This window comes from Balaenoptera musculus, chromosome 8, assembly GCF_009873245.2.
Source record: "Balaenoptera musculus isolate JJ_BM4_2016_0621 chromosome 8, mBalMus1.pri.v3, whole genome shotgun sequence".
NCBI classification, from domain to species: Eukaryota; Metazoa; Chordata; class Mammalia; order Artiodactyla; family Balaenopteridae; genus Balaenoptera; species Balaenoptera musculus.
Window position 1 is genome coordinate 95,875,920 of NC_045792.1, and position 21,106 is coordinate 95,897,025.

General features: G+C 38.4%; 1 protein-coding gene across 4 annotated transcripts in view; it reads right to left on the reverse strand.

The window, feature by feature from the left end:
• CKAP5 (cytoskeleton associated protein 5) overlaps positions 1-21,106 on the reverse strand; it is a 107,013-nt gene that overhangs the window by 57,462 nt on the left and 28,445 nt on the right. For 2 of the 4 annotated variants that reach the window (XM_036860406.1, XM_036860407.1), the window contains exons 2-8: positions 14,532-14,605; positions 13,847-14,040; positions 11,503-11,709; positions 7,636-7,807; positions 6,604-6,736; positions 6,109-6,209; positions 4,158-4,271 (exon numbers count right to left, since the gene is read on the reverse strand). In XM_036860406.1, the coding sequence (XP_036716301.1) occupies positions 4,158-4,271; positions 6,109-6,209; positions 6,604-6,736; positions 7,636-7,807; positions 11,503-11,709; positions 13,847-14,040; positions 14,532-14,588 (978 nt within the window). In that variant the 5' untranslated portion in view covers positions 14,589-14,605. Of the gene's footprint in view, positions 1-4,157; positions 4,272-6,108; positions 6,210-6,603; positions 6,737-7,635; positions 7,808-11,502; positions 11,710-13,846; positions 14,041-14,531; positions 14,626-21,106 lie in introns of all 4 variants that reach the window. The other 2 variants (XM_036860405.1, XM_036860404.1) reach the window with 1 other exon arrangement.

Genomic DNA, 21,106 nt, shown 5'->3' on the forward strand with positions numbered 1-21,106 from the left:
ATTTAACCTAAATAATGGGAAATATTCTGTAATTAAAAGTGCTGTCACTTCTCCCATAAATCTAGGCCTACAATGTGATTTTAAGTAATAATCAGTATTTATCTTTAACTAGTAATGTAAGCCACTAAACAGTAATCAAAACAAAAACACTGCTGACCAAACAAACAAACCAAAAACCCCCCAAAACCCATCATGATTATGTTTAGAAAACTATAATGAATACAAGCAATAATTAAGGGAGAATATGTAGAAAGACCAAGTGAAAAAGTGTTAATAACACAGAGAAAGTCAATGGAGATTATATAATAAAACACCTTGAAAACTCACATCTTAAAGATGAAAAAAATATATACCAACCAATATCCATAGGTAATTGACAAAGTCAAAGAAGCTATCTGAGGGGTGGGAGGGAGGGAGAAAAGGAATCTTATAAAGAACTATAACCCGTGAGAATAGGAAAGCCATCAAAATACGCTAGGTCAGGTGACAACTCAGAAGAAGACAGTTTATGAAATAATTTCAGGAATATCATAAGGAATTTCAAAATGAATAGTTTTTTACTATATGCATTAAAGGGTAAAATTGGGAAATTAGTAAGACTACTTGATAGACACTAGAGAGAAGAAACTATTTACGGAGGGAAGAGGGATGGGTCTACAAAGACCAACATAGGTGAATATAATATGAATATGGCGGGGAGAGGGGGTGGGGGAAGGAAGGATTGGGAGTTTGGGATTAGTAGATGCAAACTAGTATATATAGGATGGATAAACAACAAGGTCCTACTGTATAGCACAGGAAACTATATGCCATTTCCTGGGATAAACCATAATGGAAAAGAATATGAAAAAGAATATATATAGGGCTTCCCTGGTGGCACAGTGGTTAAGAACCCACCTGCCAATGCAGGGGACACAAGTTCGAACCCTGGTCTGGGAAGATCCCATATGCCTTGGAGCAACTAAGCCCGTGTGCCACAACTACTGAGCCCGCATGCTACAACTACTGAAGCCCGTGTGCCTAGAGACCATGCTCCACAACAAGAGAAGCCACCGCAATGAGAAGCACATGTCGCAACGAAGAGTAGCCCCCACTCACCACAACTAGAGAAAGCCCACGCACAGCAACGAAGACTCAACACAGCCAAAATATAAATAAATAAAAATTAAAAAACATAAAAACAGTAAACTGATTTAAAAAACCAAAACAAAGTGTCGGGACTTCCCTGGAGGCACAGTGGTTAAGAATCCACCTGCCAATGCAGGGGACATGGCTTCGATCCCTGGTCCGGGAAGCTCTCACATGCCACAGAGCAACTAAGCCCATGCACCACAACAACTGAGCCTGCGCTTTAGAGCCTGCAAGCCACAACTACTGAAGCCCGTGTGCCACAACTACTAAAGCCCATGCTCCTAGAGCTTGTGCTCTGCAACAAGAGAAGCCACCGCCATGAGAAGCACACACACCGCAACGAAGAGTAGCTCCTGCTCGTTGCAACTAGAGAAAGCCCGTGCGCAGCAATGAAGACCCAAAACAGCCGAAAATAAAAAAACAAAAAACAAACAAACAAAAAACCAAAAAAACCCACAAAATGTCATGTTTCATGTTAATTTATATTGACATTAACTTTTCATTGTTTTAAATATTTTAGCCACAAAATTAAGTTTCTTTATACTTGTTTGTTGCCTTTGGTTGCCCCCACTCCACCATGTAAAGAGGGAAAGTACCTCCTGCTACCCTAAGATCTCACAGAAATCCACTGTCTATATCTACCCAAATATAAAGATCCATAATCTTTTCTGTATAGAATACAGAGAGAGCTTATATTCATAGTCACAATGCCAATGGAAATCACAGAACAGTCTTCATTTGAAAAGCTAATTCCTAAGAAAATGCATGTAGAGAACATCAACTATTAACATTCCTGATTCCAATTAACATTCCTGATCATTACATAGGGAAAAATAAAAGCTTTTATTTGAGCCATTGAGAATTCAGTGCAATATATGTTTCCATAAGATTCCTGATAAAAATTATATGCTAGAACTTACAGAAAACTGAAGCTCTCTTCAAGGCCACTAGAATCTCACTTCCCCTTACCACCTTCTACCCTTCCTTCTTCCTCCCAGGCTCCAGGTTGGCGAAATCTTTTCCCTAGGGCAATTCCCTTTTAATTACAGTCAGTTCTCTGTAACTGCAGATATGGAGGGTCAACAGTATTCATTGTACTATGCCTTTTTATACAAGGAACTTGAGCAGATTTAGTATAGGTGGGAGCACCTGGAACACACCTCCCTCCCCCCACCGGGGATACCAAGAGATGACTGTAGTCTTGCCTGGGTCTTTGGCTCTTCAAGATGGAAGACTGATGAACAACGATTTTGACAAATAATATCCCTGTCTCCAAATCCTACTTAGAGGAAAGCAAAGGAAGGCTGACTGTGAGAAAATATGGTCCATCCTCATTATTTATGGATTTCATATTTGGGAATTCATCTACTCATTAAAATTAACTTATAAGCCCCAAATCAAGAATTGAGGCACTTTCCTGGTCACTCACAGACAAGCACAGAGCTGGGAAAAATCTATGTTGCCTGATGTGCACATTCCCAGCTGAGATGAACGATGCAATACTCTGCCTTCTTCTTTCAGCTCTCATACTGTAACCAAGTATCTTTTTCATAGTCTATTTAGTGCCATGTTTTTTTGCATTTTTGTGCTTTTGATTGGTGCTTTCACTGTTTAAAATGACCCCCAAGTGTATTGCTGAAGTGTCATCTGGTGTTCCTATGTGCAAAAGTGCTGTGATGTCCCTTTCGGAGAAAATAAATGTGTTAGGTAGGCTTTGTTCAGGCATGAGTTATATTTCTGTTGGCTGTGAGTTCAATGTTAATGGATCAATAATACATACTGAATAAGATGTCTTCAAACAGAATAAAACAAGGTTATGCATTGATCGGTTCATGAAAATGTGACCAGAGGGTTGCAGGACCTTAACGCTGTATCTTCCCTTGGAGCAATGGTTCAGCATTTGCTAATTCAGTGTCTGTGGTGACTTTACAGAACATAAGTACTATGAGTAATGAGAATTACTCTTATATATACATATAATTAAAGAGTAACCTCCTCCCGCCACCATGCTAATCCTCTGCAATTTCAGGCTGAAGAAGCAAACAAAACATTTTCATCCTTGCTATATTCAAGAAAATGTCTTCAGGGACTTCCCTGGTGGTGCAGTGGTTAAGAATCCGCCTGCCAAGGCAGGGGACACGGGTTCGAGCCCTGGTCTGGGAAGATCCCACATGCTGTGGAGCAACTAAGCCTGTGTGCCACAACTGCTGAGCCTGTGCTCTAGAGCCCGCGAGCCACAACTACTGAGCCCGTGTGCCACAACTACCGAAGCCCGTGCGCCTAGAGCCTGCGCTCTACAACAAGAGAAGCCACCGCAATGAGAATCCTGTGCACTGCAACAAAGAGTAGCCCCCACTGGCCGCAAACTAGAGAAAGCCCACACGCAACAACGAAGACTCAACGCAGCCACAAATAAATAAATTAAATGAGTAAATTTTTAAAAAATTTACCAGTACATACAGCCAGTACATACAAAAATATCCACCCCAGCATTCAACTTGTTTGGACCTAAGCAATAACAAAGGAGTAGTTTCTAAAATATTTCTTTCTTATTTAGTACTTACCTGCTTTATAACTGACCACATATCCCCAGATCCTGCACTTTACATGCTGATATAATACAGGGTGGTATCCCTTGCTATCTAATGAAAAACACTCTTCGCATTTAATATCTGTCCCATTAAATAGAGCCAATTTAAAAAACTCATTCTGTAGAATTATAAAACTACAATATCTGGTTCTAGATCAGCAAGATTCTCTATTTCTTGACATTTGTACAAGCTACCAAATAGCATATTTAAAGTCAAAGTGATAATAAACAAAGACTGAAAACCAATCCCTCTAAACTAACCTAAGACAGTCATTTTAAATAACCCTTAAAAAAATGTATGCCTATAATTCAAAAACCATTAATAGTGTTCCCTAAATGGTAATGCAACTGTGGTAAAAAAAGACTGACTGATGAAGAAAAACTCAATGGCCTGGTCTGCTGTTGGGATACCAATGCTGAAACTCCTCACATTTACCTTCTTCAAAGCTTTTACTAAATCTGCATAATCGCCTGCTTCCAGTTTCGGGTTTTTCACTAGTACTTCTACAGCTTCCAGGGCTTCTTTTCTTTCTTGCCATTTTTTTGCCTCCTACAAGACACAATATGAGTCACTTGTAGAACAGAAAATAAGAGCGCAAAATAAAAGTCTATTTCTTGCATGCTACTAATTCAAAGATACATATTTTTTGTTTTCAGAAACTTTCTAAAGCTAGTCAGAAATCAAAATTACAAAACTGTGTAGCCAATCAGAATGTTTTGTTCATATACATAAAATTTTGTTCATATATTAAAAGTATTTTTGTAACATTTCATAACCCTAATGTTCTACAATAAGTAAACAGAATGAAATGCCATAGACTTTTCCTTCTCATTTTCTGGGTAAACTTTAAGCAAGTGTTAAATAGAAAACATTAATAGAAAGCATTTCTAGCATATCTCACAGTGGCACATCTACAGGAGAGAGGAACTTCCATATTGATAACATTAGAAAGACCAGAAAAGAACAAACATATAACCAACAACCAATACTGTTCTAATCCTGGATATCAGTTTTCCAGATTGTAGGTATAATGCTAATTTTTTGTTTTGTGGCCATGAAGTAGAATATGCTTCACTAGAATTCAAATACCCACTGTTGGAGAGAACTGGGGATAAAAACAAGATGACAAACCCATCACCCTGAAGGAGATTACAACTGAATTCAATTTATCAAATATTTATTTGTTAAGCAGAAGATAACAGGATACTCAAGGAGCTGATAGCAGAGGCAGGATGATCTTCAATAAATAACTATCAGGTCATGACGACTGTGACAGGAGAAGTACAAGCTGCTTTGGTAATACAACAAGAGGACTTAACCCAGTTTAGGCTTTCAGGTAAGACCTCCCCCAAGAAGTGATGCTTAAGGTGGGATCTAGACAATGAAGAGTTATTATAAGGTAAATGGGGGTGGGGGGAGAAGAATGTTATAGGCAGAAAGAACAGCATATGTTAAGGCCCAGAGTTTAGGGGGGAAAAAAGTTTGGCACATTTGATACCAGGAGAAATTCAGTATGACTGGAGCATGGAGAGTGAGAGGAATTAGAGATGTGGCTGGAAGGTAAGTGGGGACCTCAAAGGCACCATAAATCACACCTCAATGGCTACAGTATGATTTCAGACATCATCTTAAAACCCATGGAAGCCACTAAAGGATTTTAATGAGGCAATAATATGGGAAGATTTCCATTTTCAAAAATGATACCTCTAATTATATTGTGAAATATGATGGGAAGGAGGCAAGAGCAGACAGGGAATCTTGTAAGAAGACTACAGCAGCATACAAGGCAAGAGCTGATGGTAATGGTTGGGATAAAACTTTCTCAATTGGGGATAATTTTGTCTCTTGGGGTACATTTGGCAAAGTCTGGAGACATTTTTGACTGTCATGACTTGGAGGAATGGTATTAGTAATATCTGATCGGTAAAGGCCAGTGATGCTGCTAAACATGCAACAATGCACATGCAATCCCCCAAGCAAAGAAATATCTGGCAAAAAATGTCAACAGTGCCAAGGTCAAGGAAGCCTGGGGCTGGGGGGTGGGGGAAAGAAGTAACCCCGGAGTAGAGAAAGAAATCCTGGCGATGGAGAAAGGGGGATGAATTTGAGAGATATTTAAAGGTAAAAACCAAACAGACAATGAGGAAAAGATATAAGTCAAGAATAATGTTCAGGTTTCTGGCAAGAAGTAAAAAGAAGGACTAAAGTAGGTACATATACAAAGTAGTATGGGAACAGAGAAGAAACAACTGACTCACTTTATTAGGGAAGATACAGGGTGGAAGAGGGTGCACCAGGAAAAGGGCTCAGAAGAGCACTCTAATTATAATTATATTCAAGTAATTATTTAAAATGAAATAAATGAAAGAAGTCTACCATTACTTACAATTTTGTCATAAAAGTCTTTGGGAAGTTTGGAAAGAATTTCTACTGCTTCCAAAAGCTCATAAGCATCTATCTGTGGTACCTCATCACCATCGTCACCACCTTCCAAGAGGAAAACAAAACAAAACAACCTTTAAAAATGGATGAAATGGGGACTTCCCTGGCAGTCCAGTGGTTAAGACTCGGCCTTCCAATGCGGGGGGTGGGCATGGGTTCAATCCCTGGTCGGGGAACTAATATCCTGCATGCCATGCAGTGTGGCCAAAAAAAAAAAATGAAATAGTTTTACTTATTAAACAGTTATCAGCTGTCCTTCCATACCCCTGATGAAATCTTGATACAGGAGGGATCAGAATTATTAATCCTACAAACCATAGGATTGTTATGTATTTCATTAAACAGCAATCCTATAAAATGTACCTCGTGAACACAGGTTACTGTGGCAGGGCCAGTTCTTGCTAATTTTTATAGAAACCAGCGTTGAAAAGTGGCTTACCTCCCTCAGTATCTCCACCAGCAGACTGTTGCTGTTCCAATTTAGCTTCTAGTTCTTGCTGGGAACGCAAAAACCTACTTGGTTTAGGAGCACCAGTTGGCAGTTTGACCCATTCTTCTTCTAGTTCTTTCAACTGCAAATATCATAAAATATTTTAAAAACGTATCTATATCTCTGCCATTAGAGAATATATTTATATTTACTAACAGATCAGAACCCAATTTCTTATTTATGTGGCTCTAATAAGGCAAACAAGAAAAGTTAAATTTAAATTGTGCACATTTTGTAGTATGAGTCAAATTGATGTATATCTACTATACTGAAGATGAAGATGTATGACTAAGAACTTAGAAGAATAAAATCCACTTTTTAAGACACTCTCATTATTTCATGAATTCACATATAGTTGCAACAAATAATGTCTCCAAAACCAACTGGAATATAAAAGGTAGAATGCGTTTTGTCTAAACAGATATTAAGTCCTGCCACCCAACAGTATTATAAAAGGACCTTATAGGACTTCCCTGGTGGCATAGTGGTTAAGAATCCGCATGCCAATGCAGGGGACACAGGTTCCAGCCCTGGTCTGGGAAGATCCCACACGCTGCGGAGCCACAACTACTGAGCCTGCGCTCTAGAGCCTGCGTGCCACAACTACTGAAGCCCGTATGCCTAGAGCCCGTGCTCCGCAACAAGAGAAGCCACTGCAATAAGAAGCCTGTGCACCTCAACAAAGACCCAACACAGCCAAAAATAAATAAATAAATAAATAAAGTAATTAATTAAAAAAAAAAAGGATCTTATAAACTGCTATAGATTCAACACTAACCTACTGGCATCAGTGAATGCATAGTATTTCACTTGAGAGGACATAGTAACAGTAGAAACAGGTATATGCTCAGAAAAAACTGATTTCAAAATTAAGAATGAAAAATAATTATTTGTAAGGACAGAATATCAACAACAGTGACAGGAAGGAAATATCTTCATATTAACCTTATACAAAGACAACCAAAAAACTTTGTGTCTCACCTGGACAGAGTTTATACTTTGTAATGGGGGTCTCAGAGCATCTCGAATCCATCTATAAATCTCCACAGCAATTAGTTTAGCTTCATCTCGAACAGCCTTCTCTCGAGACTCAAAGAGTTTTGGCAACACTTTGATAATTGGCTTCAGTAAGATGATTTTGGAACCAAATTCACTAGAAGTAAAAATTGGAAAAAAAACTGTCACCATGCAATATGCTTGGGTAAAGTGTTAGCCTGAATTCACTCAAACATAGTTCTGTATCTATATATAATAGAGACATATAGGTTGAGTTTTTTTAGGGAAGAAGAAAAAAGGAACTTATAACAACATCTGTATTTAGATGCCATTCTTCCAAGAATATTATTTAATGTCCAGAGCCCAAAATAATATTACCACTTAAAAACTTTCTAGGTAACCAGTCTAGGAATTACTCAAATCTAAAATGGATCAACACTTGTGTAACATCTTAAATATATATGTATGTACATTAAAAAGTTTAAAATAGAAACAAATCAATTTATAAATATTTAGATGAATGAAATCTACTTTTAATAAGCTTGCTTATTTATTTATTTATTTATTTAGCCTGCGCCGGGTCTTAGTTGCAGCACGCGGGATCTTCGGTGCCGCATGCAGGATCTTTAGTTGCAGCATGTGGACTTCGTAGTTGCGATATGCGGACTCAGTTGTGGCATGCATGCGGGATCTAGTTCCCCAACCAGAGTTCGAACCTAGGCTCCCTCCATTGGAAGCACGGAGTCTTACCCACTGGATCACCAGGGAAGTCCCTTAATAAGCTTTTATTAGCTCTTCTATGTAATTACGGGGATTCAGTCCACTTGATAGATCACCAATCCTGGCAGTGTATCTTTCATTCCTGACTCGAAGCTATCACACTATAACTTCAGGCAACTTAAATCTCTCTTTGTTTCAGTTTTCCATGGGGAAAACAGTTGCATTCTGACTTCTTTTAAAAAGGCAGTATAGGGACTTCCTTGGTGGCACAATGGTTAAGAATCTGCCTGCCAATGCAGGGGACGCAGGTCTGAGCCCTGGTCCAGGAAGATCCCACATGCCGCAGAGCAACTAAGCCCGTGCACCACAACTACTGAGCCCGCATGCCACAACTACTGAAGCCCGCGCGCCTAGAGCCCGTGCTCCGCAACAAGAGAAGCCACCACAATGAGAAGCCCTCGCACCAACGAAGAGAGCCCCTGTTCGCTGCAACTAGATAAAGCCCGCACGCAGCAACAAAGACCCAACACAGCCAAAAATAAAATAAAAATAAATACATTTATAAAAAAATAAAATAAAAAGGCAGTATATTTAACATTATATATCTGTCACATATCATATTTTTAAGTTCCCAACTTAAAAATATAGCTTTCTGATTCACTGCTAACATTTCTGAATAACAAATTCTGGAGCAAGAGAGATTCAGTTATGAAAGAAGACTGACATTCTGTAGTAGGATCCATATATACTATTTATCTATTATCTGATGTACACAAATGCAACAAAATGTTTCAGTAATAGCTACTGACACACTCTAACAGGTTAAAGAAGGAGACTGAAAATACTTTCCCTAGAAAGTGATATTTAACAAGACACCAGTTTGTGTAAATAGTTCAAATATAGCCATCATAGCATGAAAATAAACTAGATGATCTTCAATATTTCCTTTAAAATCTCTTTTATTTTAATAGAAAAAAAAACATTCTAACTTGGTTCAGCAGACCTTTAAGACTAAAGGAAAAATAAGAACTTATAGTAACGATAAACCATTCTGTTTAGGAATACTCATCACAGTGTCTGAAGAACCTAACATTTGGGATCTCTTAATCTTCCTTTACATTACTACTGTTTCATCTGATTTTTGTTTATTTATTTCACTATTCTGGCCTAGTTCTGAAAGATATTTAAAAAACAAACAGATGGAGCAGGTCCAAATGGAAAATAGATACCTTAACAATACAAAACCTAATCTTGATACTACACATATTACTATACTATTTCCCCCCTATTACTATAGGGGGGAAAAAGTTCTAAAAGCTTGTTTTAGGGGCAACAGAACATTTTTGGTCTCCTGAAGCTACCACTAACATAGATAGCTTGAGGAAGCTCTGGAACCAAGGACTGAACAGTTCCTGAAGGTCCCAGAGAGATATCTTAGTAGTTCTACTATAGATTCTGAGATGCCTTAGGACAAATAAAGAACCATACAGGGATGGGACTAAACAACAACATCTATAAGGAAGACATAAAAGACAATATACCTAACTTGTCCTTTTTCTACCCTTATTCTCCCAGTCAGCTTAAAAATGAAATAGCCAGAGTTTACAGAACTCCAGATTAGAAACTTCTAATTTTAAGGTAGAATATAGTATAATATATATTTTTATTAAGAAATCCATTACTAAGGACAGAACAGATCTATTAAGACAAGCACCATCTTGACAATGCAGCCAATTCACTAAATTTCTAAGACAACAGAATGAACACACTATTTACTACTCATAAAAATACATGCCTACTATACTAGAATAGGCTAAGGATGAGGAAAATTTTATCACAAAAGAATCTAAGTGAAAGTCAAATTTTATAAAAGAACATTATGAACCAAGTGAAAGACAAAGTTTACTGACATAAATTGAAGACAGTTTAACAAAATTTAAGAATTTTGATACTTTCATGTAAGATAAACACCAAAGGAAGCATATTCTCCAAGAAGCAGGTCATATACAAAACCACAAGAGAGGTGAGTTGGGATGATCTTCACACCCACAGGTCATACATTCAGGATTTCACTAGAGCTGCTTTCTAAAGTATCTCATGTGGAAGTATTGGGGACAGGATATCAGATTAGAAGGACTGCCAAATCAGAACAAACCAGTGTTTTGTCTAATTCAGATTTCCATAGAAAATTACAGCCACTTGTTCCTGAAAGAGATCCCATTCATGAAAAACTTCACTGCCAAACAACACTTAATTCTACGGTTGAAAATAACTTATTACATAAGAGTAAAAGTTATTTTCTATTTCTGTTGCTATGCTTCTGTTTAAAGGCATACAGCATTTGCTTCTATTTTATTTTAAAAAGCACCTAAACAAAGGTTTGCTTCAGCCAACATTTCAAAGTACATAAATTTATGCTTGAGGATAACAAGAGAAAGAGAGCTCCTTACCCTGAGGAGTGCTTTTCCATGAAAAAGTCAATTCATAATCTGAGAAAAGGTCAGAAATATCCCCCGCTCATTTTCATTAGAAAGAGATTTAGGGACTTCCCTGGTGGCGCAGTGGTTAAGAATCCACCTGCCAGTGCAGGCGACACGGGTTCGATCCCTGGTCCAGGAAGATCCCACGTGCCGTGGAGCAACTAAGCCCGTGCACCACAACTACCAAGCCTGCACTCTAGAGCCCACGAGCCACAACTACTGAGTCCATGTGCCACAACTACTGAAGCCCACGCACCTAGAGCCCGTGCTCCGCAGCAAGAGAAGCCACCGAAATGAGAAGTCCACACACTGCAACGAAGAGTAGCCCCCGCTCACTGCCAACTAGAGAAAGCCCGCACGCAGCAACAAAGACCCAACACAGCCAAAAATAAATAAATAAATAAATTTATTTAAAAAAAAAACGAAAGAAAGAGATTTAGATAAAATAACTATGCAACACACTTAAAGGCTAAAATTACTGAATACAAAGTGTCACACTTGAGGAATGGCTTTAGCTTTTCCAAGTCACTCTTCTGGTTGGTATGGTCTGCCAAGTCAAGCCCAACAGTTTTCATTTCTGTTTAAACCAGGAACCCAAACTCAATTGAGATACTCTAGTTAACAGAACTAAAGCAAAAAGAAAAGGTTTTACCTTAAGGCTTTCCTCAGTGTCTCTATACAGGCCACTATGATCTTGGGGTTCTTATTGTCCAGGCCTTTCAGGAGCTCTTCTTGCACAGCCTCTCCTTTCTCAATCTCTATGTACATTAGACAAATCTCAATGCCTAGCTCCTTGGCTTTGGCCTTGGGTTGGTTGAACACTTTACTCACAACACCTGATACAACTTCCCCCGTGGTTCTGTAATACAGATTATAAACAACAACAACCATACATATAAAAACACACTTTAGTAGAAAGAGCTGGAAAAGGTCATGGAAAGTGGGGGAAACAAATACTTTTTAAAAATGCTGAGAAATAAAGTAAATGAGACTCTAAAAACTTTATGTTCAAGTAAAACAGAAACAAACTCACAGACTTAGAGAATGAACTTAGGGTTACTGTGGGGAAGGGATAGCCAGGGAGGTTGGGATCGACATGTACACACTGCTGTATTTAAATAACCAACAAGGACCTACTGTATAGCACAGGGAACTCTGCTCAATGTTATATGGCAGCCTGGATGGGAGGGGAGTTTGGGGGAGAATGGATATATGTATATCAATGGCTGAGTCCCTCTGCTGTGCACCTGAAACTACCACAACATTGTTAATCGGCTATACTCCAAAATAAAATAAAAAGTTAAAAAAAATTATGTTCAAGAATTAAAAAAAAAAACTTACACAAACCATAAGAGGTTAAGACATGTCACAACAGACAATGACACAGAACCATAGTTTCTATTTACACATATAGGAAATTTAAACAAGAAAGCAAAAATCCCTTGAAATCTCACAAACCAGAGAAAACTACTTTCAACTTTATGGTATCTATCCTTCTAGACTTTTCTATATGCAGAGATAAACAGATACAGATACATTTTACAAAAATAAGATTACAGAGTTCTTACTTTTTTGGAAAATTTTTGAAAGTCATTTTAAACACTTTTTAGGACAAGGGAATTTCTTCACAGAGGGAATGGATATGTACCTTTAATAACAAAAGGCTGTTCCTGACTCCTTGGCAAGACTTTACAGTAGCTTTATTGCTTTGAGTTTCTTCTAAATTAAATAAAACCTGTACTACTGGAAATGAGAGAAACTGAGTGGGTTGGAATTATATGCATTTGCCAAAAAAGTTTCTAGCATCAGAAGAAAAATGAAATTAAAAAAGCAATGGTCTCACTGATGGCAAGGGGAACTCAGTGATGCTGGTTAACAAAACTGTCAAATTAATGACTGTCTTTCTTGGTATAATTTCTGAGGTGAGTCAAGTACAGTCAGCCCTCCATATTGGTGGGTTCCTTATCCACGGGTTCCTCATCTGTAGATTCAACCAAACTTGTATCAGAAACATTTGGGAAAAAAAATTCCAGAAAGTTCCAAAAAGCAAAACTTGAATTTGCCATGCAGCCAACAACTATTTACACATTATTTACATTGTAGTTACAATTATTTACACAGCATTTACATTGTGTTAGGTATTGAGAGTAACCTAGAGATGAGTTACAGTATACAGGAGAGTGTATGTAGGTTATATGCAAATACTAGGCCATTTTACGTGAGGGACTTGAGCATCTGTAGATTTTGCTATCCTAGGGCGTAGGGGTGGGGACTTTTGTCCTGGAACCAATTCCCATGCAGATACCTAGGGATGTGTGTATATATTTCTTGTGCAATTAGGTCAAGGGTCCCCACTGTTTTTTTGTTTTTTGTTTTTTGTATGGAGGGCTCCTTTCAATGACATAAAGACTAGTGTTAGAAAAGTCAGGTTTATCAGGTATGGGAGACTGGGGTGACTGGAAACCTCTATCATCCAATAAGTTGGGAGTTACAGAGGTTATTTAGTTCGCATTACCTCTCCTAAGAGATAAAAATGCTTAATAACCATAGGGAGAAAGATGTGATTCTAAGATCACCTAGCCTGGAACCATTGTAGAAAAAGATTTAAGTAATGCCCAAATGTTTTCAGTGAAATTTTGATGCCTTTGCTAACTACCTCAGTTTCTTCTAAAAGTTACAAAAGATTTTCCCTCTTGGAGTAATTCTCATACAAAAGTCTCAAAAGGAAAAGCACTTGCTCATCAAACCTTAAGGTAAAAACTCAAGATCTGATTTCTAATTTGTTCCTCTCTAAAGATCTCTTGTACCATTTAGACTTCTGAGAGCAGATAAAGACTGAAATGAAAAACAAGTATCAAGGAGCTATGAAAGTTAAGAAATGAATATCCTCTAAAAGTGCTAATAACTAAGCACAGTGATCCATAAATATACATAAATTAATCCACGTAGCACGAGACAGGGGTTTTTACCAGAATAGTTGGAAAGAAACTACTTACTTTCCTGCTACATGGGCATTTTCAACATAAACAAGTGCAGCTTCTAATCCTTTCAACTGAACCACTGCATTGGAATCAGTCACAAATTTTTTGATCAATCCTAAAAATTTGGACCATTCTGGGCTCTTTTCATCCTTTATTTTCTGGAAGATCTTCAGGGCCTCTTCATACCCACTTAACCTTGCTTTCCACAGCTAAAAGAAAAGTATTTTGAAACAAAACAAAATTTAATGACATTATTATCTACCGTTGGGGTTGCGGGGTGGAATGACTATCTTATACCAGGTAATTTGAACAAAGGACCCCAGACTAGAAACAAAAATGGAGTTTAAGAAATCCAGATAGCTTTTTTTTTTCTTTTAAAGATTAGCTAATAAACTTTTTCTTATAAGTGTTTAATATTTATGATATTCTGTCAAGGCCTTCTAGAATTCATAAACAGGCCACTATAAATGTATCCCACTTTGTATCCAAGTATTAGTCATTACTTTTTTGTAATATGACATTAAAGATGTAACAATTCAAACATGAAAAATTTTCCTGCTGAAACTGCCCAATCTCCAAAGTAGGCTGTTTCTCCAGTTGTACTGTGTAATCATTAGGCAGCTTTGTACTATACTATACAGTATAACTGCTGACAAAACAAGCCAATGACACTGAAATTTGAGTTCCAGAAAAGTCTTACCTTGTGTTCACATTTCTGATCAACCGGCAGTTTCACCCACTCACTGTCATCTCCCATTGTGCTTCCAGTTTCTCCTTAGAATTAAGAGTAATTCCTGGTCAGACAAAAATTGGTATCTATTAATTCTAGCAACCAAGCTGTCTCTTAAGACAAAAAGGTTTTTCTGAGATTATTATTTTAGCATGTGTAAACCAACGAGAGTAAAAAATCTCATTCTTTAGTCAAATGCCCATTTAATTCCATTAATAGAACATTTAAAAAGTAAACGAAAAAAGTTAATAAAAATTCTAAATGAGGGATTCCCTGGTGGCGCAGTGGTTAAGAATCCGCCTGCCAATGCAGGGGACACAGGTTCAAGCCCTGGTCGAGGAAGATCCCACATGCCGCGGAGCAACTAAGCCCGTGCGCCACAACTACTGAGCCTGCGCTCTAGAGCCCATGAGCCACAACTACTGAAGCCCGTGTGCCTAGAGCCTGTGCTCCGCAATGAGAAGCCACCGCAATGAGAAGCCCGCGCACCGCAACAAAGAGTAGCCCCCGCTTGCTGCAACTAGAGAAAGCCCGCGCACAGCAACGAAGACCCAACATAGCCAAAAATAAATAAATAAATAAACTTATTTAAAAAAAAAAGTAATCTATGTTAGCTGTAGAAAATCTGGAAAGTATAGAAAATATATAAGGAAAGCATTAAAATACAATTTCACTATCAATTAGTAACCACAATGAACACTGAAGTGTATCTACTTGAACCCTTCCAGATTTTTTTCAATGCACATGCAGTGTATAAATTATATGAAAAAGGGCTAATCCTCTTGTAATTTTTTTCTTACATCATCACAAACATTTCCTCATATTTGAGAACATGATGTTTAAAGGCTGCACTACACTCCATTTTATGAATGTACCATAATTACCAAGCCTAACACTGGACATTTAAATTGTTTCAAGTTTTTCGATATTATAAATAACATAAAAGGGATCTTGCTTAATCTCTCCATCCCCAGTCCTGGTGTAACATAAAATATGTCTTCAATAAATATTTGTCTAATGAATATATGCCTTGATAGTATCTGCTATGAGTCAGGCACTGTGCAAACTACTTTTTAAACATGTTGATTCATTATACTAACAACAACTACACGAAAGAAAGACATTCTCCCCACTTTACACACTAGGCTCACAAAGATTCAGTAACTAGCCAAAAATAACAAAACTAACAGGCCGTGAGATCATACTAAGATTCCAAGTCTATGCCTCTTCTTTACAACTTGTTGCCTCCCATTAAAATGCAGGAAATATCCCAGGGAAAGTTACTAGAGACTGAATTGTAAAAGTTTATTAGAGTAAATGGAACTTTCATTAAGACTTCTCTTCAAAATCCCCAAGACTCTGTGAAACAACAGCAGTGTGTTTTAGAGCAGGAGTCAAACCTTAACAGCAAATCTACAGGAACTCTAATACAGCAATAGTGAGAGATAAAATAGTACAACAGTTTGGAAAACAGTATGACATTATTTAAATTGAAAATGCACATACTCTACTATCCAGCAACTCCATTCCTAGGTACATACCCTAGAAATTGATGCCAACTGCACCAGAAGACCTGTATGAGGGTATTCACAGCAATGTTGTTCACAGAAAAGTCACAAGTTGGAAACACTTTTTACAAGTTCATCAAAAAGAGAAATGAATAAATATTGGTATATTCACTGAGTGTAATACTATACAGCAACTAAAAGAACTGAAAGCATTGAAAGCAAGTACTCCAACAAGTACATGTACATGCATATTGATAGCAGCACTATTCACAATGGCCAAAAACCAGCCCAAATGTCCATCCGTGGATGAATAAACAAACTGTGAAACATACATACAATGGACTATTACTCAGCTATAAATGGGAATAAAGTACTTACTGATACATACTACAACATGGATGAACTTCACAAACATGATGCTAAGTGAAGGAAGCCAAACACAAAAGGTTCTATATTATATGATTCCATTCATAGGAAATATCCAGAATAGATCAATCCATAGAGACAGATGGAGACTGGTGGTTGCCGGGGGTTGCGGAGAGAGGGGGAGAGAGTGGGAGTGGGGAGAAACTGCTTAATGGGTAAGGAGTCTTACTGTGATGTGATGGAAATGTTACTGTTTTGGAACTAGACAGAGATGGTGGTTGCACAACATTGTGAATGTACAAAATGCCATTGAATTGTTCACTTTAAAATGGTTAATTTTATGTTATATGAATTTCACCTCAACAAAACTATATATTTTTTTAAGTTCCTAGGTGAGTGTAATATGCAACCTGGGTTAAAACCCTCTAATGTTACTTTCTTGGCACAAGTTTGAGCTGCAAAAGCAATCTTTCCTATCTGATTTTCAAAGAGAAACAGTCAATGAAAGTTTTTAAAACATTTTCCAGCCAAGAGAATGTGAACAATAATATTCGATTGTTGGTATTCTGTGAATTCTCTGCAACACTTTCTTTTTTTCCTGTTGGTTGCTTTTTGAAACATGAAGAAAAAGGTTATCTAACCTAACTGCCTCATATAAAGTATTGATGTCGGCCTTTCTCACCTTCTGAGGTGACCCACACTCTGTCTGTGGAGTGTGTTTCTCTCTAAATAAATCTACTTCTTACCTATCACTTTGTCTCTCACTGAATTCTTTCTGCAATGGGACATCAAGAACCTGAGCTTCATTAAGTTCTGAAACCAGGTATATAGCAAAATGAGAGACTGGTTCAAGATGGCGGAGTAGAGGGACGTGCGCTCTCTCCCTCTCGCGAGAGCACCAGAATCACAACTAACTGCTGAAAAAGCAGCACCAAAAAAGATACCCCACATCCAAAGACAAAGGAGACGTCGCAATGAGACGGTAGGAGGGGCGCAATCACAATAAAATCAAATCCCATAACTGCTGGGTGGGTGACTCACAAACTGGAGAACACTTATACCACAGAAGTCCACCCACTGGAGTGAAGGTTCTGAGCCCCACGTCAGGCTTCCCAACCTGGGGGTCCGGCAATGGAAGGAGGAATTCCTAGAGAATCAGACTTTGAAGGCTAGTGGGATTTGACTGCAGGACTTCAACAGGACTGGGGGAAACAGAGACTCCACTCTTGGAGGGCACACACAAAGTAGTGTGCACATCGGGACCCAGGGGAAGGAGCAGTGACCCCACTGGAGACTGAACCAGACATCCCTGCTAGTGTTGGAGGGTCTCCTGCAGAGGCTGGGGGTGGTTGTGACTCACCGTGGGGACAAGGACACTGGCAGCAGAAGTTCTGGGAAGTACTCTTTGGTGTGAGCCCTCCCAGAGTCTGCCATTAGCCCCATCAAAGAGCTGGGTAGGCTCCAGAGCTGGGTCACCTCAGTCCAAACAACCAACACGGAGGGAACCCAGCCCCATGCATCAGCAGACAAGCGGATTAAAGTTTTATTGAGCTCTGCCCACCAGAGCAACACCCAGCTCAACCCATCACCAGTCCCTCCCATCAGCAAGCTTGCACAAGCCTCTTAGATAGCCTCATCCACCAGAGGGCAGACAGCAGAAGCAAGAAGAACTACAATCCTGCAGCCTGTGGAACAAAAACCACATTCACAAAAAGACAGACAAGATAAAAAGGCAGAGAGCTATGTACCACATGAAGGAACAAGATAAAACCCCAGAAAAACAACTCAATGAAGTGGAGATAAGCAACCATCCAGAAAAAGAATTCAGAATAATGATAGTGAAGATGATCCAGGACCTCGGAAAAAGAATGGAGGCAAAGATCGGGAAGATGAAAGAAATGTTTAACAAAGATCTAGAAGAATTAAAGAACAAACAAACAGAGATGAACAATACAATAACTGAAATGAAAAATACACTAGAAGGAATCAATAGCAGAATAACTGAGGCAGAAGAATGGATATGTGACCTGGAAGACAGAATGGTGGAATTCACTGCCGCGGAAGAGAATAAAGAAAAAAGAATGAAAAGAAATGAAGACAGCCTAAGAGACCTCTGGGACAACATTAAACGCAACAACATTCGCATTATAGGGGTCCCAAAAGGAGAAGAGAGAGGGAAAGGACCTGAGAAAATATTTGAAGAGATTATAGTCGAAAAGTTCCCTAACATGGGAAAGGAAATAGCCACCCAAGTCCAGGAAGCACAGAGAGTCCCAGGCAGGATAAACCCAAGGAGAAACAAGCTGAGACCCACAGTAATCAAATTGACAAAAATGAAAGACAAGGAAAAATTATTGAAAGCAACAAGGGAAAAACGACAAATAACATACAAGGGAACTCCCATAAGGTTAACAGCTGATTTCTCAGCAGAAACTCTACAAGCCAGAAGGGAGTGGCATGATATATTTAAAATGATGAAAGGGAAGAACCTACAACCAAGATCACTCTAGCCGGCCAGGATCTCATTCAGATTCGATGGAGAAATCAAAAGCTTTACAGACAAGCAAAAGCTGAGAGAATTCAGCATCACCAAACCAGCTCTACAACAAATGCTAAAGGAACTTCTCTAAGTGGGAAACACAAGAGAAGAAAAGGACCTACAAAAACAAACCCATAACAATTAAGAAAATGGTAACAGGAACATACATATCGATAATTACCTTAATCATGAATGGATTAAATGCTCCAACCAAAAGACACAGGCTCACTGAGTGGATACAAAAACAAGACCCATATATATGCTGTCTACAAGAGACTCACTTCAGACCTAGGGACACAAACAGACTGAAAGTGAGGAGATGGAAAAAGACATTCTATGAAAATGGAAATCAAGAGAAAGCTGGAGTAGCAATACTCGTATCAGATAAAATAGACTTTAAAATAAAGAATGTTACAAGAGGCAAGGAAGGACACTACATAATGATCAAGGGATCAATCCAAGAAGAAGATATAACAATTATAAATATATATGCACCCAACATAGGAGCACCTCAATACATAAGGCAACTGCTAAGAGCTCTAAAAGAGAAAATTGACAGTAACACAATCATAGTGGGGGACTTAAACACCTCACTTACACCAATGGACAGATCATCCAGACAGAATATTAATAAGGAAACACAAGCTTTAAATGACACAATAGACCAGACAGATTTAATTGATATTTATAGGACATTCCATCCCAAAACAGCAGATTACACTTTCTTCTCAAGTGCACATGGAACATTCTCCAGGACAGATCACATCTTGGGTCACAAATCAAGCCTCAGTAAATTTAAGAAAATTGAAATCATATCAAGCATCTTTTCTGACCACGACGCTATGAGATTAGAAATCAATTACAGGGAAAAAAACGTAAAAAAACGCAAACACATGGAGGCTGAACAATACATTACTAAATAACCAAGAAATCACTGAAGAAATCAGAGAGGAAATCAAAAAATACCTAGAGACAAATTACAATGAAAACACGAGAACCAAAACCTATGGGATGCAGCAAAAGCAGTTCTAAGAGGGAAGTTTATAGCAATACAAGCCTACCTCAAGAAACAAGAAAAATCTCAAATAAACAATCTAAGCTTATACCTAAAGGAACTAGAGAAAGAAGAACAAACAAAACTCAAAGTCAGTAGAAGGAAAGAAATCGTAAAGATCAGAGCAGGAATAAATGAAATAGAAACAAAGAAAACAATAGCAAAGATCAATAAAACGAAAAGCTGGTTCTTTGAGAAGATAAACAAAAGTGATAAACCTTTAGCCAGACTCATCAAGAAAAAGAGGGAGGGGCTTCCCTGGTGGCGCAGTGGTTGAGAATCTGCCTGCCAATGCAGGGGACACGGGTTCGAGCCCTGGTCTGGGAAGATCCCACATGCCACGGAGCGACTAAGCCCGTGAGCCACAATTGCTGAGCCTGCGCGTCTGGAGCCTGTGCTGCGCAACGGGAGAGGCCACGATAGTGAGAGGCCCGCGCACCGCGATGAAGAGTGGTCCCCACTTGCCGCAACTAGAGAAAGCCCTCACACAGAAACGAAGACCCAACACAGCCATAAATAAATAAATAAATAAATAAATAAATAAATAAATAATTTAAAAAAAAAAGAAAAAGAGGGAGAGGACTCAAATCAATAAAATTAGAAATGAAAAAGGAGAAGTTACAACAGACACCGCAGAAATACAAAGCATCCTAAGAGACTACTACAAGCAACTCTATGTCAATAAAATGGACAACCTGGAAGAAATGGACAAATTCTTAGAAAGGTATAACCTTCCTGAACCAGGAAGAAATAGAAAATATGAAGAGACCAATCACAAGTAACAAAACTGTGATTAAAAATCTTCAAAAAAAAATCAAAATAAAATATTGATGTCATTGTGCTATATTTTCTGAAATGGCTTCTACTACTTCATAGCTTCAGTTTTTTAAAAAATTAGTGTTTATGATCTTGCTGCTTTCCATTCAAAGGAAAGGCTTGCTTCATACCAAAACTTTCCCAGGGCTTCCCTGGTGGCGCAGTGGTTAAGAATCCGCCTGTCAATGCAAGGGACATGGGTTCGAGCCCTGGCCTGGGAAGATCTCATGTGCCGCAGAGCAACTAAGCCCATGCGCCACAA